Raw genomic sequence first — 14,995 nt, 5'->3', positions numbered from 1 at the left:
TCCAGTGGTCATGTATGATTGTGAGAACTGGACCATAAAGAAGGCTGAGTGCAAAACAATTGATGCTTTTGAACTGTGGTATTGGAGAAGACTCCTGAGAGTCCCTTGGACAGCAAGGAGATCAAACAAGTCAATTCAAAGGAAATCAGCCCTGAATATTCAATGGAAGGACTGATGCTGAAAGTGAAGTTCCAATACTTTGGCCAACTGATGCGAAGCGCCAACCCATTGGAAAAGACCCTGAGGCTAGGAAAGACTGGAGGCAAAATGAGAAGGGGGCAGCAGTTGGTCAGATAACATCACTGACTTAATGGACATGAATTTGGGCGAACTCCAGGAGATAGTGGAGGATAGGAGAGCCTGGTGTGTCCATGGGGTCACAATGAGTTGGATCTGACTTAGTGACTAAACAACAACAACATATTTTGTTAATGATAAAATAAATTCCTGTTTCTAAAGGCAAAACTGATAAATGTCTTTACAAATTAAAACACAAAAGGTGATAAAGGGGAAACTTCCTTTTGCTATTTGGTCTACCTTCCATAGTATTATATACTGTCACCATAGAAATATTGCTTCCCTAGTATACCAATGAATGTTTCAAGGAAATGTGCTGAATGTTTCTTCCAATAATTATCAAACACATACATTACCATGAGTAAAACAGCTTATGGGAAGTTGCTATATAATGCAGTGAGTTCAGCCTGGTGCTCTGTGATGGCTTAGAGGGTGAGATGTGCGGGTGGGAGGAAGGCAGAAGATGGAGCGGATATATGCATAGCTGATTATGTGCAGCTGATTCGTGCTGCTGCATGGCAGAAACGAACACAACTCTGTAAAGCAATTAGCCTCCAATTCAAAAAAAAGCATTTTTTCATGTAGTATGCTACAAGTAATGCGTAGTATGCATATCAGCAGTACATGATTTTTATTTTTCACAACTTTCTGAGTGTTTTAATGAGTACCAGGTAAACATTTAACATTGTTTATTAAAACCATATCACTCCCATTTTTCCTTTAGAGGTTTCCTTTCTTGGAAATAAGTAAGAATGTAGACAATATCACTAAAATAAAATAAAATGATGGGAACGTTGTATTCTCTCATTTGGAACTCTGGTACTTTCAAACCCTTATATAAGTTCTGGTGCTGGCAGCCTTTTTTTTTTTTTTTAATAATTATTGACTGAATTGTCTGGTAAGGCATTGAGGGATTTAAAATAGGGTAGGATATGAACAATGGAATTTATAATCTAACAGAAAATATACATCCAAACTCAAATCACTATTGTGTAACACAATATCATATGTTAGACTGTTAAGTACTAGAGGAAAACAGGGGATATAATAAGCATTGTTCTCAGGGGCTAATCAAAGAGAATGCAAGGAAAAAAGTGATATCTGATCTAGGCAAAAATTCATCCGTAGAAGTCAGAGGCAGAGATTCAAAAGAGAGAGGAGGATAAATCCCAGGCAGAAAGCACAGAATGAGGAAAGGCAAAGAAATGGGAAATCATAATGGATATTAGGGTGATAGCAGGGGGTTTTGACTGACTAGAATTCTATATGGAAGAGAGAAAATATGGCTGGGAAAACAGACTGGGTGTTGTATCAGAGTGCAGCTTTGAGAAAAGTATCTGCAGAATGAATACAATAAACCAGGAATCAGCGTAAATGAGAACAATGAATTGCCAAATAAGGATTTATCCAGCTATTCTGATGTATCTAATTACAGAGTGAACATGTTATATTACAGGAAACAAACACTGAATCAGCACATTAAGAAAGCATCCCTAATTAGCAATAGTTTTAAAGAATCAGGATGTTTGCAGTTCCAGAATAGATTATTTATATTTTTGTATATAGAAAGCCAGGAGAAAAGGAGGTGGATGAATAGACATAGACAAATAAATAGAAAGTACTCCAATGTACTTACCTGTTAGGAAGTGCTTATTCTAATCTAGAAAATGTGGCACTGACAAATATAAGAAAAAATAAAATGAGTGCAGGATATTTACTACTTACATGTGTGCAGAACATACATTTTTACATTTTTTCAGAAATTCTCATTTAAAGTTCATAAAAACCATACTGTTCTGGAAAAAGGAAACTCTCCAACACTGTTGTCGGATGTGTAAATTGGTGCAGGCACTGTGGAAAACTGTACGGAGGAGCCTCAAAAAAGTAAAAATAGAATTACCATATGACCCAGCAATCTCATTCCTGGGTATATATCCAGAAAAAATGAAAACTCTAACTCAAAAAGATATATGTACCCTAGTGTTCAAAGCAGAACTATTTATAATAGTTAAAAGACACAGAAGTAACCAAATGTCCATTAACAGATGAATGGATAGAGAAGTGTTTTATATATTTATGCACACATACGTATATATACAATGGAATACTATGTTATACTGTATATTGGAATTAACAGACACAAACTACTATACATAAAATAGATTGACAACAAGGATTTACTGTATAGCACAGTGAATAATATTCAATATCTTAAATAACCTATAATGGAATGTTATCTGAAAAAAATAACTATCACTATGCTATACATCTTGAAAGAATACAGTATTGTAAATCAACTATACTTTGATGAAAACAAACAAACACCATATTTGCTCAACAAAGCAATAATATTATTCCCATTTTACAGATGAAGACTGGGCTCAGAAAGGCCCAGGTTGTTCCAGTGCCACTTATGAGGTAAATGATAAAAGCTCATATATGAAACTGACTAAAAAAATGTGCATCTTCCTCCTACCCAGTTGCTGCTCCCCTAAAAGCAATGGACTTACTGTCTTTTTGATTTTTGAGAAAGTAATTCAGACCCTCTAAGCCTCACTGAGTTCATCAGTACAGCAGGAACAAAAATCACACTTCATAGAGGTATTGAGTTGGTCCTGGAAATGTACATTTTTTCCCCCAGAAAACTGTCTATTTTATCTGTTTTCAAATGTACTAGACATTATTGATAATAGTCTCTTAAGATTTTTAAATCGTTACTATTTTATAATGCTCTTTTTTCTCATTTTAATTTTATCTGTGCCTTCTCTCTGTTCTTAACCTGTATTGCCAGAGGTTTCACCATTAAATTTGTCTTCTCTAAGAAGCAACTTTTGATTCTCACTAGTATTGTTTTGCTTTGCATTACTTTTTCCTCTTTTAATTTCTATTCTCTGCTTACTTTACGAGCTCACTTTGTATTCTAGCTCTTATTTCTTAAGGATCTTGTTAGTTACTAATTTCAATGTCTTGGTTTCCATTATGATTTCTTCTTAACCCGTTCATTAATTTGAAATTTATTAAAGTTTTCAGATTAAATTAGAAGGGGTGATAAATATCTTTCTATTGCTTTGCAGTGTTACCAGTGCATTTTGGTTAGAAAAGACATTTTGCACAATACTGATTATCTGGATTTACTTAGAATTTATTGGAATTCACATTTACATAAATTTATTCTTTGTGTTTGAAAATGGTAAATTTTCATAAGTACTCTATGTTTGCTTGAAAAGAATGAAATTCTCTATGTGTTAGGTTCATTATTTAACTCTTAAGTCAAACTTGTTAATATTAAGCTTTCCGAATTCTATAATCTCTGCTATTTTTTTGTCATCTTGATTGTCCACTTAGCTAATTTTTTTCTATTCCTTTATTTCCACTTTTCTGTGACTGCCTCTTGTAAACAGCATATAACTGTATTAAAAAAAAAAATCCAATGTGAAGAGCTTTGTCTTTAATGAAAGTGAAAGTTGCTTAGTCGTGTCCAACTCTTTGCAACCCCATGGACTAAACAGTCCATGGAATTCTCTAGGCCAGAATACTGGAGTAGGTGGCCTTTCCCTTCTCCAGGGGATCTTCCCAACCCAGGGATTGAACCCAGGTCTCCCACGTTGCAAGTGATTCTTTGCCAGCTGAGTCACAAGGGAAGCCCAAGAATACTGGAGCGGGGAGCCTATCCCTTCTCCAGGGGAGCTTCCCGACCCAGGAATCGAACTGGGTTCTCCTGCATTGCAGGTGGACTCTTTACCAACTGAGCTATCCAGGAAGCCTTTGTCTTTAATAGGTATGTTTGGTGGTGGTTTAGTCGCTAAGTCGTGTCCGACTCTTGGGACCACATGGACTGTAGCCTGCCAGGCTCCTCTGTCCATGGGATTTTCCAGGCAAGAATACTGCAGTGGATTGCCATTTCCTTCTCCAGGAGATCTTCCTGACCCAGGAATTGAACCTGGGTCTCCTGAATTGCTGGCAGATCCTTTACTGACTGAGCTATTAAGGAAACCCAATAGGCATGTTTAACTCAGTTATTTTTACTGTAATAACAGGTACATTTATATGTAACTAATTTTGCTGCTTTTTTTTCTGTGTGTTTTCTCTTAACTGTTTTTTTATTCATTCTGTAATTTCCCCCTTTTCTTGTTTCTGTTAGTTTGATTTTCTTGGTTTTCACTCTGTGCTTATATATATCTTTAAGAGATTACACTTATATTTTTAATACCTATATTTGACACGTTGCAAAACTAATTATAATCTCCATTTCTTTCTGGAAACAAAAGAATGTAGACGGTTTCTCCCCCAAAGTTCCCATACTACTTTCCAAGTATTTTTTTTTTTTTTTACAAAATTCACCTAAGTATAACATGTGTCATATATATATATGTGTGTGTGTGTGTCTTTGCACATAAATATGTATACATATACAGACACATACATGCTGCTGCTGCTAAATCGCTTCAGTCGTGTCCGATTCTGTGCGCCCCCAGAGACGGCAGCCCACCAGGCTCCGCCGTCCCTGGGATTCTCCAGGCAAGAACACTGGAGTGCGTTGCCATTTCCTTCTCCAATGCATGAAAGTGAAACGTGAAATTGAAGTCGCTCAGTCGTGTCCGACTCTGAGCAACCCCATGGACTGCAGCCCACCAGGCTCCTCCGTCCATGGGGTTTTCCAGGCAAGAGTACTGGAGTGGGGTGCCATTCCCTTCTCCTACAGATACATACATACACAAATACATATACATTGTGCAAATTATAAGTGTGCAACTTTCAGTATAATTAAAAATTATACTATTTCCTTTTTTTCTTCTTTTAAACATTATTTTAAAGTCTCTTAAATTTTTTTGGTAATATAAGCTTCTTTTTGGGTTCATTCTTCTGTCTGTCGGTCACACGTGGTAGCTTTCTTCCATAAATTGATATAGTTTAACACTTTTTACTGCTACCTCATATTTGCTTTTGATGGAAGTTTCATGTGTCCTGGGTTCTGATGACTGCAGGTTTGCTGAGTTAGCTTTATGGATGTCTCCAGTTTGGGACCCACATTTTTATTTTTTACTATTCATGTTTCTCAACTGATGGTTCCCTTCACAAAGGGAGTATGAAATTAGAAGCCATACTTCCCTATAGTAAAGGCTTCTGGTTTTGCTTCCTCATGTGTGACACTGTTTCAATTCAAGCTCCCAAGTGGGTCACAGAGAATTTTGCCCAGCATAGCCCAACAGATTTTCTTGTCTCTGTTTCAGAGCTTAGGTGGCCCATCACAGCTCTAGAGGCAAGACTTGGGGTTTTGTCTTCTTAGCACCTAAAGCACCAGCCTCTCACCCTTTAGACTGACTTCTGTTCTGATAGTCTTGTGTGCTGTTGGGCTTCCACATGGGCTTTTGCTGCTCTCATGCTCACTGGTAGCATTTGGGCATTTCTCTCAAGTTCAGCTGTGAATTAAACCTATATTTGCCTCTGTGTGGGATGCATGTGGGAGATGCAGAGGATGATGGGCAGGAGGAAAGATTTTCTATTAGTGCAGCGTACTGAATTTTCTAGAACTATATTAAATGATTTTAACATGGGTTTCCTTTTTAAAATTTTTTAATTGTAAAATACACATTATACAAAATTTACTGTCTTAATTAGCCATTTAAATTTTTAATCATTTTAAACTGTATAGTTCAGCAGTAAGTATATTCACCTAATTCTGTAAGCAATCTCCAAAACTCATTCTATTTTCCAAAACTGAAACCCCATAACCATTAAACAACAACTCCCTATTTCCTTCTACCCTCTGCTTGTGGCAAACACTATTCTTCATTCTTCCTCTATAAACTTGAGTACTCTAGGTATCTCATGTTAATGGAGTCATTTGGTATTTGCTCATTTCACTCATCATCTCGTATTCAAGGCTTATTCTTGTTGTAGTAGCCAGAATCTCTTTTCTTTAAATATGTATAATTGTATGTATATACAGTTTGCTTATCCATTTGTCTGTCAAGTAGCATTTGAGTCGCTTCCAGCTTCTAGCTATTGTGAACAATGCTGCTGTGAATACGGTATTCAAATAAAACTTCAAGACCTTATTTTCAATGCTTTTGGATGTATACCTAAAGTGGAGTTATTAGATGACATATAATTCTATCTTAAAATTATGTAAAAACTGCCACACTGTTTTCCATAGTGGCTGCACCATTTTATATTCCTATCTACAGTGCATACAGTTTCCAATTTTTCCACATCTTCCACAACAATTATTGTTTTATTTTTATTATTTGTTTTTTATCCTAAGGCGTCAGAGGTAATACCTCATTGCAGTTTTGACTTGCATTTCCCTAATAATCAGTGCTGCTGGACAGTTTTCCATGAGCTTTGTCATGTGCATATCTTTTTTAGAGAACAAGGATGAACAGAAAACTTTTTGATTGAAATATAAAAGGCTTTCCCGGTGGCTCAGTGATAAAGAATCCATCTGCAATGAGGAGATGCAGGAGACGTGGATTCAATCCCTGAGTTGGGAAGATCCCCTAGAGGAGGGTCTGGCGACTCATGCCAATATTCTTGCTTAGAGAATCTCATGCAAAGAGGAGCCTGGCAGGCTACATACAGTCCATAGGGTCGCAAAGACTTGGACAAGATTGAAGCAACCGAGCACATGAGCTCACAGAGAAAAGCATACTGATTGACAAAGTTTTATTTCAAATTAATTGTAGTTAATTATATGGACAAATGTTTTTCATTATGTTGAGATAAATATCAGCATACTACCTTCATCATGAATAGTTTTACCCTTCTACCTGGTGTTTTTCAGGAAATAGCTACAACTAGAGATTCTTTGCAGCTGAAGACAGAGAAGCTCTCTACACTCAGCAAAAACAAGACCTGGAGCTGACTGCGGCTCAGATGATCAGCTCTTATTGCAAAATTCAGGCTTAAACTGAGGAAAGTAGGGAAAACCATTAGGCAATTCAAGTATGACATAAATCAAATCCCTTATGATTATACAGTGGAGATGATGCATAGATTCCAGGGATTAGATCTGATAAGACAGAATGCCTGAAAAACTATGGATGGAGGTTTGTAACATTGTACAGAAGGCAGTGGCCAAAACCATCCCCATGAAAAAAATATGCAAGAGGCCTTCTTATGTGAACACTGCAAAGAAATAGAGGAAAACAACAGAATGGGAATGAAAAGAGATCTCTTCAAGAAAATTGAAGATAACAAGGGAATATTTCTTGCAAGGATGGGTACAATAAAGGACAGAAAAGGCAAGGATCTAACAGAAGCAGAAAAGATTAAGAAGAGGTGGCAAGAATACACAAAAGAACTATTCAAAAAAGGTCTGAATGACTCGGATAACCATGATGGTTTGGTCACTCACTTAGCCAGACAACCTGGAGTGTGAAGTCAAGTGGGCCTTATAAGGATTACTATGAACAAAGCTAGTGGAGGTGATGGTATTCCACTTAAGCTAATTCAAATCCTAAAAGATGATGCAATTAAAGTGCTCCACTCAATATGCCAGCAAATTTGGAAAACAGCAGTGGCCATAGGACTGGAAAAGGCCAGTTTTCATTCCATCCCCAAAGAAGGGCAATGCCAAAGAATGCTCAAATTATTATAAAGTTGTGTTCATTTCACATGCTAGCAAGGTAATGCTCAAAATCCTTCAAGCTAGTCTTGAAGTATGTGAAGTCTTGAAGTACATGAACGGAGAACTCCAATACTTTGGCCAACTGATGTGAAGAGCCGACTCACTGGAAAAGAGCCTGATGCTGGGAAAGATAGAAGACAACAGGCGAAGAGGGCAGCAGAGGATGAGATGGTTTCATGGCATCATCGACACAATGGACATGAGTCTGAGCAAACTCTGAAAGATAGTGAAGGACAGGGAAGCCTGGCGTGCTGCAGTCCATGGGGTCGCAAAGCATCACACATGACTTGGCAACTGAACAACAACAACAGAGATCTGTGGTTATGTCACTGAATTGCCTCAATACTTGACCCTAAAACATCTATAAATAGTATATCTCGAATAGGAATCCAAGGTAAAGGTAGATTTTTCCCTGAAAATTTCATTCTAGGTAATTGCATAAAACCTATCAACAAAATAAACAAAAATATAATGAATGCTATTTTACCTACAATTGGAGAATCTGTTGCAGTAAATCTTTCATGGTGAATACATCCTGCATTTTTTGTTTTCTTTGTAGGATAGATTGAGGCAACCCAGCATGGTGACTAAGCTAAGAGGAAGATTGCTGCTCAGCGCAGAGAAGAGTGAGAAAATCTGTTTTCCTTCCGAGGTGGGAGGTAAGGAGTTTTAGGTTATTATTGTATTAATAAGAATATTCCACAAGCATAAAAATTTCTTGTATAGTTTGTTTAGTTCTTTGTATTTTTCCTACTTGGGTCTTAGCTATTTTCACTTTTCTCTAGTAGTGGGTGTAGCCCAGGAATAATGGTACAAAAATACAAATAAACTCTAAAAAATAGGTGTAAATAAAAGAAGTAATACACATTTCTATTAAAAAGTTGTAAAATTTGTTAGCTGCAAAAAGAATAAAATTATTTTGAGACTACTGACCTATAGACCTTCCTATGAGAAAGAGATAAACATAATTTTAGTATCCCCATAAGTTTTTAAATTAATTCTATGAAGTATAGGAAACTACATACACAGATTTCAAATTGTTCATAATTCTTGATTAGAAACTTTCAGGCTTCTTCTATTGAAAAAAATCAAAAGGATTAAAACTGTAAAGTATTACATTCAGAAATAATTAATCAATTAACTTCCTAATAAAGCTTGACTAATGAAAAGATACATTAGGTGTTTTTAAAAGAAGCTCTTTCACGTTTTCATTTTAAGTTAACAACTGTATTTCTTTTACATATTCCCTTTTAATCAGTGTATTTAAAATGTGATCTGAATTTTCACTCAATGTCACATAATTTACTACTACTACTTTGGAATAATCCCATAATAAAATGATTAATGACAACAGCACAAGTATTAATAATGATACATTATACTTTCTGGCTCCTAGGAGATACAAGCCCTTTATTACAGATTTCGTTGCTTTCCCCAGTATTAGGAGGCAGACAGTATGAAAGCATAGTAATCTTTTTTTGAGAATTTAAAACACAAAAGCCGTGTCAAATAATATTTACATGTTTCTGTATTCATGAATATGAGTGTTAGTTCATAAATATGGGATATTTGTTCTATACAAACGTTTCATTTATGTGCCCACTCTAAACCAATGGGATCTGTCAAAAAGAGAAAGGTTCACAGTTTCTCATACACACCCATAATTACCAACTTTATCCTTATTTTGTTTAATTTCTCTGACTTCCAGGAACATACAATATGAATTAAAGAATTTAAAATGATAGTAATTTATTGTGACTTCACAATTTTCTGTCTTTCACTTAAGTTTTGGAGTTTGGAAATTATTGGTATAATTAAAAAATACCCAGTGGGAGAAACTACCTGGTAATATTTAGTGATACTTCCCTCAAGGTCCAGACTCCTGTAGCTTATTAGAACAGAGCTGGGTATGGAATTTGGATTTCCTGAAGTCTAGGCTTGAGTTTATATGCTAAGTTTGTGAAGCATACAGTTGCAATATTTCCACCCACTCTCATCAGAATATGCTGCAAAGTAATGTAGTTATAAAGAACAAAGATTCTTTAAAAGAAGATCAATTTAAAAGAAGTAGAGTGTATAAGCGCAGTCATTCTGTAAGTTTAAAAATAAGTCTCTAGCTGAAATTTTATTGTATATTTTTATGGTATGTAAAGAGCAACATACCTGCCCCAGGCCGCCTCATTTGTGGATGCTTTATTAACTGGAACACAGGAGGAGTCAATGACGGTTGATTTATTCATCTGATAACAGAACCCGCAGTCTGGATCCAACATACATTCGTTACAGTAACTGTAAAATGAAACAAGTTGTAGTGGTGTTAACAGAGACAGCTGACGCTCAGCACACACTGTATTCTATTTGCTCCCCTGCATTTTCCACTCTACTCTGGTAAAGCTCGGGGCCATGTGACTCGGTTTGGCTCTGGCAAATAACTTGTGATAAGGCAGGTGAGAAATGGCTGATTTCTTCCATCTCTACCTACTCTGGATGTAGCATCTTTGGAAACCACTTTGAAATGGAGGTGGACTGGATGTACAATATTGGATGTAGAAGAACTCCAGTCTGCCAGCAACAAATATACTTTGCTTTCCTAAGCCACTGAGATTTGTTGCCGGAGCACAGACTTGTTCATTTTGAACCAGCTACCTGGTTCCAAACTGTACCAAAGCATTTACTTCTCTTAAATGTTTCCATCATGTACCATATCTTTTTTAAAAAAATGGAATTTTTTCCTAATATAGTTCATGAAATAGAAAATTCAAAGAATGATTCATCTAGAGGAAAAAGTTAAAAAATAAAAATGCCACCGCCCTAAGAATGGCCAGAGTTAACATCCTGGGGGATACTTGTACTTTTAATAAATATATATTGAAAACCAACTATGTTGTATGCTTAATTAAAAGAAGTTGTAACCTTTAAAAACTGCATAAATTTTTCTGAAAAAGAGAAAAGAAAAAAGGTTGGTAAAGGGGAAAAGGCTAACTTTTCTCATCCACTGGTTGGATTCCAGACCCATTACCAACCAATCATTGCTCACCTAACAGCAATATCCTAACTTCAGGAAAATTTTAAAGAGGCAAAATCCTTTAGAGGGGAGGATTTTCCAACATAAGCCAACAGTGTGCTTGCAGAATGAGTTTTCTCACTGTCATACTATTTGCCAGACAAACCTGGAACACGTTATACACAGTTGTCACATACAAGGTATGGAGACCCTAAGATGAATAAGTTAAAGTCCCTGCTCTGCTCCTTGGTAGATAAAAGGAAAGGATAAGAAATAGCTATACCTGTTAATGATGATGATATGAAAGAACACAGAAATACTCTAAGGACAGAGACCTGATTATTTGCCTGTAAGAATGGGGGATAATTTCAGAGATGATATTTGAGATGGATCATAAGAGAAATTTACCAGGGAAAGAAGTAGAGAGAAGAGCATTTCAGGGAACAACTTATTACATAGTTAAAGATAAGTCAGTACAGACTTATTAAATATCTACTTTGTATAAGTAATTACACAGTGGCGTGTGGGAGAGAAATAGAGTAAGAACTAACGCAAGCTATCTGAAAAAGACATGAATCATCAAAATCAAAATACTTCTTTGATGCATTTAGCTAAATGCAAAAGACTGGCATTGTTTAAAAATTAAGACCACTGTCATTCTCTCTGTAAATCTTTACTTTACAAATAGTCTATTTTTAATGAGACTTTAGCCGTACACTAAAAGCAAGAAAAGGGGTCTTTCAAAGCCTACCAAAAGCTCAATATACTTTAGAAAGGTGATACAGTATTGTGAACCTAAAACTGTCCACACCTGTGATAAACAAAATAAAATAGAAATCATGAGAAGTACTCTGAGCTTCTGGCTTTAAGAACTAGACTAGGTTAATTTGGAAGGGAAGATCATTCCTACTAGTATTTTGTTCGTTTATTCTGCCCATATGAAGTAGAGTTAAAAACCCTGACGGTTTCAGTGGCTTTAAATCATAATTATTTGGGAAATGTCAATTCACCCATTTGTAGAGAAATGACTATTTAAATTTTTTGAAAAATACTTATTTCCTATAAAAGGCCAGAAACCAGTTACCTACTGCATGTCAGACATATAAGGCATTATCCATAATGCTTCACCTCTTCCATCACCTGTTCAAACATCAACTCTGACCAAAACCTCCTATTATTCTATCTTCTTTACTAAATGATTTCTGCTCTGACATGATCATTCATTTAACAAATACAAACATATTACACTTACTCTGTGCCAGGAACTATTCCAGGAGCTGGGACTTGTTAGTGAACAAAAATGATGTTGATTTGTATATTAGACCTCATGACAACCTCCAGTTAATTGATTTGCTCCCTGTTCAGTAGCTTTTTCCTTTCTTTCTCTTTTTGATTTAAAAAAAAACTTTATTGGTGTATAGCTGATTTACAATTTGTGTGAGTTTCCTGTGTTCAGCAAAATGACTCAGTTATACATACATATATATTCTATAGGCCATTACAGTGTATTCAATAGTTTGTTGTGCTGTAAGTAGGCCTTTATTAATTATCTATTTTATATATGGTAGTGTGCATATGTCAACTCTAATCTCCCAATTTATCCCTTTTTCCCTTATGAGAGGGGTGATTTTTATTTTATTAAAAAATTTTTTTTTCGCATGCATACCATTTTTTTAAAAAGTAAAAGATATTTAACAGTTTTCACAATCAATAGCCAGACTAAAAATAAAAGATAATTACAATTGCCAGCCATAATGGGAACATGATTAACCTAACAATATAAAATAATTACATACAGTTTGGGGAGTCAAACAGAGTAATATGGTAAGTGGAAATACATACACACATGTTTTCATCTGCCCAACCAGTCTATGTCTTTTGGTTGCACTTAATCCATTTAAATTTCAGGAAATTCTCAATAGTTATGATCTTATTACCACTTTCCTAATTGTTTTGGGTTTATTTTCTGTTGGTATTTTCCTTCTCTTGTGTTTCCTGTCTAGAGAAATTCCTTTAGCATTTGTTGTCAAGCTGGTTTGGTGGTGCTGAAGTCTCTTAACTTTTGCTTGTTTGGAAAGCTTTTGATTGCTCCATCAGATCTGAAGGAGAGTCTTGCTGGGGAGAGTATTCTTGGTTGTAGGTTCTTCCCTTTCATCACATTAAACATGTTGTGCCATTCCCTTCTGGCTTATACAGTTTTTGTTGAGAAATCAGCTGGTAGCCTGATGAAAATTCCCTTTTATGTTGTCATTTTTCCCTTGTTATTTTTAATATTTTATCCTTGTCTTTAATTTTTGTCAGTTTGATTACTATGTATCGTTTATCTACATTCTGTTCTGTGGCAGTAATTTCCACCATTTTGATCTCCAGGTCATTTATCTGTACTTCTGCCTCAGTTACTCTGCTACTGATTCCATCTCATGCATTATTCACTTCTCTTTGTTCTTTAGTTCTTGTAGGTCTTTGGTAAACATTTCTTGCACCTTCTCCTTTGTTTCTCAAGATCCTAGATCACCTTCACTATCATTATTCTGAATTCTTTATTTAGAAGGTTGCCTATCTCCATTTCATTTAGCTGTTTTTCTAGGGTTTTATCTTTTCCCTTCATCTGGGACATAACTTTCTGCTTTTTCATCCTGATTTACTTTCTGTAATGTCTTTTTTGTTCCAGCTGCTGTGGGACTGTGGTTCTTCTTGCTTCTTCGGTCTGTCCTCTGGTGGAGGAAGCTAAGAGGCTTGTGTAAGCCTCCTGATGGGTTGGACTGGCCAAGGGAAAAACTAGGTCTTGTTCTAGTGGGCAGGGCATTGCTCAGTAAAACTTTAATCCAATTATATGTTGATGGCTGGGGTTACATTCCCTTCTGGTACTTGTTTGGCTTTAGGGCACCCAGTCCTGGGGTCTATGGGCTCTACGGTAGGGTTAAGAGCAAACTCCAAGAGGGTTTACACCAAGGGAGACCTTCCCGGCCTGCTGCTGCCTGTGGCCCTGTCCCTGTGGTGAGGCCTTGCCAACCCAGGCCTCCACAGGAGACCCTCCAACACTTGCAAGTAGTTTTGGTTCGGTCTCCTTTGGGATCACTGCTCCTTTCCTCTGGGTCTTGGTGCACACAAGATTTTGTTTGTACCGTCCAAGACAGGAGTCTGTTTCCCCCAGTCCTGTGAAAGTCCTATAGTCAATTCCCTCTGGTCTTCAAGGTCAGATTTGCTGGGGATCCCCAATCCCATTGTTGGATCCCCAGGCTGGGAATCCTGGTGTGGGGTTTGGAACCTTCCTAAGAATGGAAGAACTTCTTTGGTATTATTGTTCTCCAGTTTGTGGGTTACCCACACTGCAGGTATGAGATTTGATTATATCATGATTGTGTCCCTCCCATCATATTGCCGTGGCTTCTTCTTTGTCTTTGGATATAAGGTATCTTTTTTCGGTGGGTTCCAGAGTCCTCTTGTCAATGGTAATTCAACAGTTAGTTGTGATTTTGGTACTCTCGCAGGAGGAGATAAATGCACATCTTTCTACTCCACCATCTTGAACTGGAAGCAAGTTTTTTTTCCTTTAGTTCTGTCCTTAACTAGCTTATTGCCCATGACTCATCATTTCAATATCCTAAATTTCCCTGCCTATTTATCTTCTTATCTCACCCATCTAGCTAATATGTAAATGTCAACATTTGCCTTTTCTGTGCCTTTACCCGCATACCCAATGCAATTGAAGGAATTACACAGTAGGGCAGATCAGGAGTTCCTCTATAGCATACTACTACCAGCCTCAAAAGGATCCTCAACAGCCTAAAATTCTTAATAGTTTTTCCTAGTCAACTCCATTAGAGGACTATTTCAACCATTCGGCACAAAAACCATTCCTCAGATTTCCAATGCTTCATTTCTCTTTACCCTCTGCAAAGGAGCTCAACTCAAGTTTTGCAAAGGAGCTCAACTCAAGTTTTACAAAGAAAACAGATGAAAGTGGTAAAAATGGGGAATTTATAATCTTATAGCAAACATATAAACCATTCTATTAATACTTTCCTATTTGTAAAGAACCCATCTGCCAATGCAGGAGATGC

The 14,995-nt window shown here is 36.5% G+C and overlaps 1 protein-coding gene across 1 annotated transcript in view; it reads right to left on the bottom strand.

The window, feature by feature from the left end:
- Window positions 1–14,995, bottom strand: part of SLC2A13 (solute carrier family 2 member 13) — a 484,362-nt gene that overhangs the window by 106,341 nt on the left and 363,026 nt on the right. The window contains exon 7 of the mRNA XM_065934615.1: window positions 10,091–10,216. Within this exon, the coding sequence (XP_065790687.1) occupies window positions 10,091–10,216 (126 nt within the window). The remainder of the gene's footprint in view (window positions 1–10,090; window positions 10,217–14,995) is intronic.

The sequence above is a fragment of the Muntiacus reevesi genome, chromosome 4 (assembly GCF_963930625.1).
Source record: "Muntiacus reevesi chromosome 4, mMunRee1.1, whole genome shotgun sequence".
Taxonomy (NCBI): domain Eukaryota; kingdom Metazoa; phylum Chordata; class Mammalia; order Artiodactyla; family Cervidae; genus Muntiacus; species Muntiacus reevesi.
Note: the sequence above shows the minus strand (reverse complement) of the source record. Positions and strands in the feature narration are given on the sequence as shown.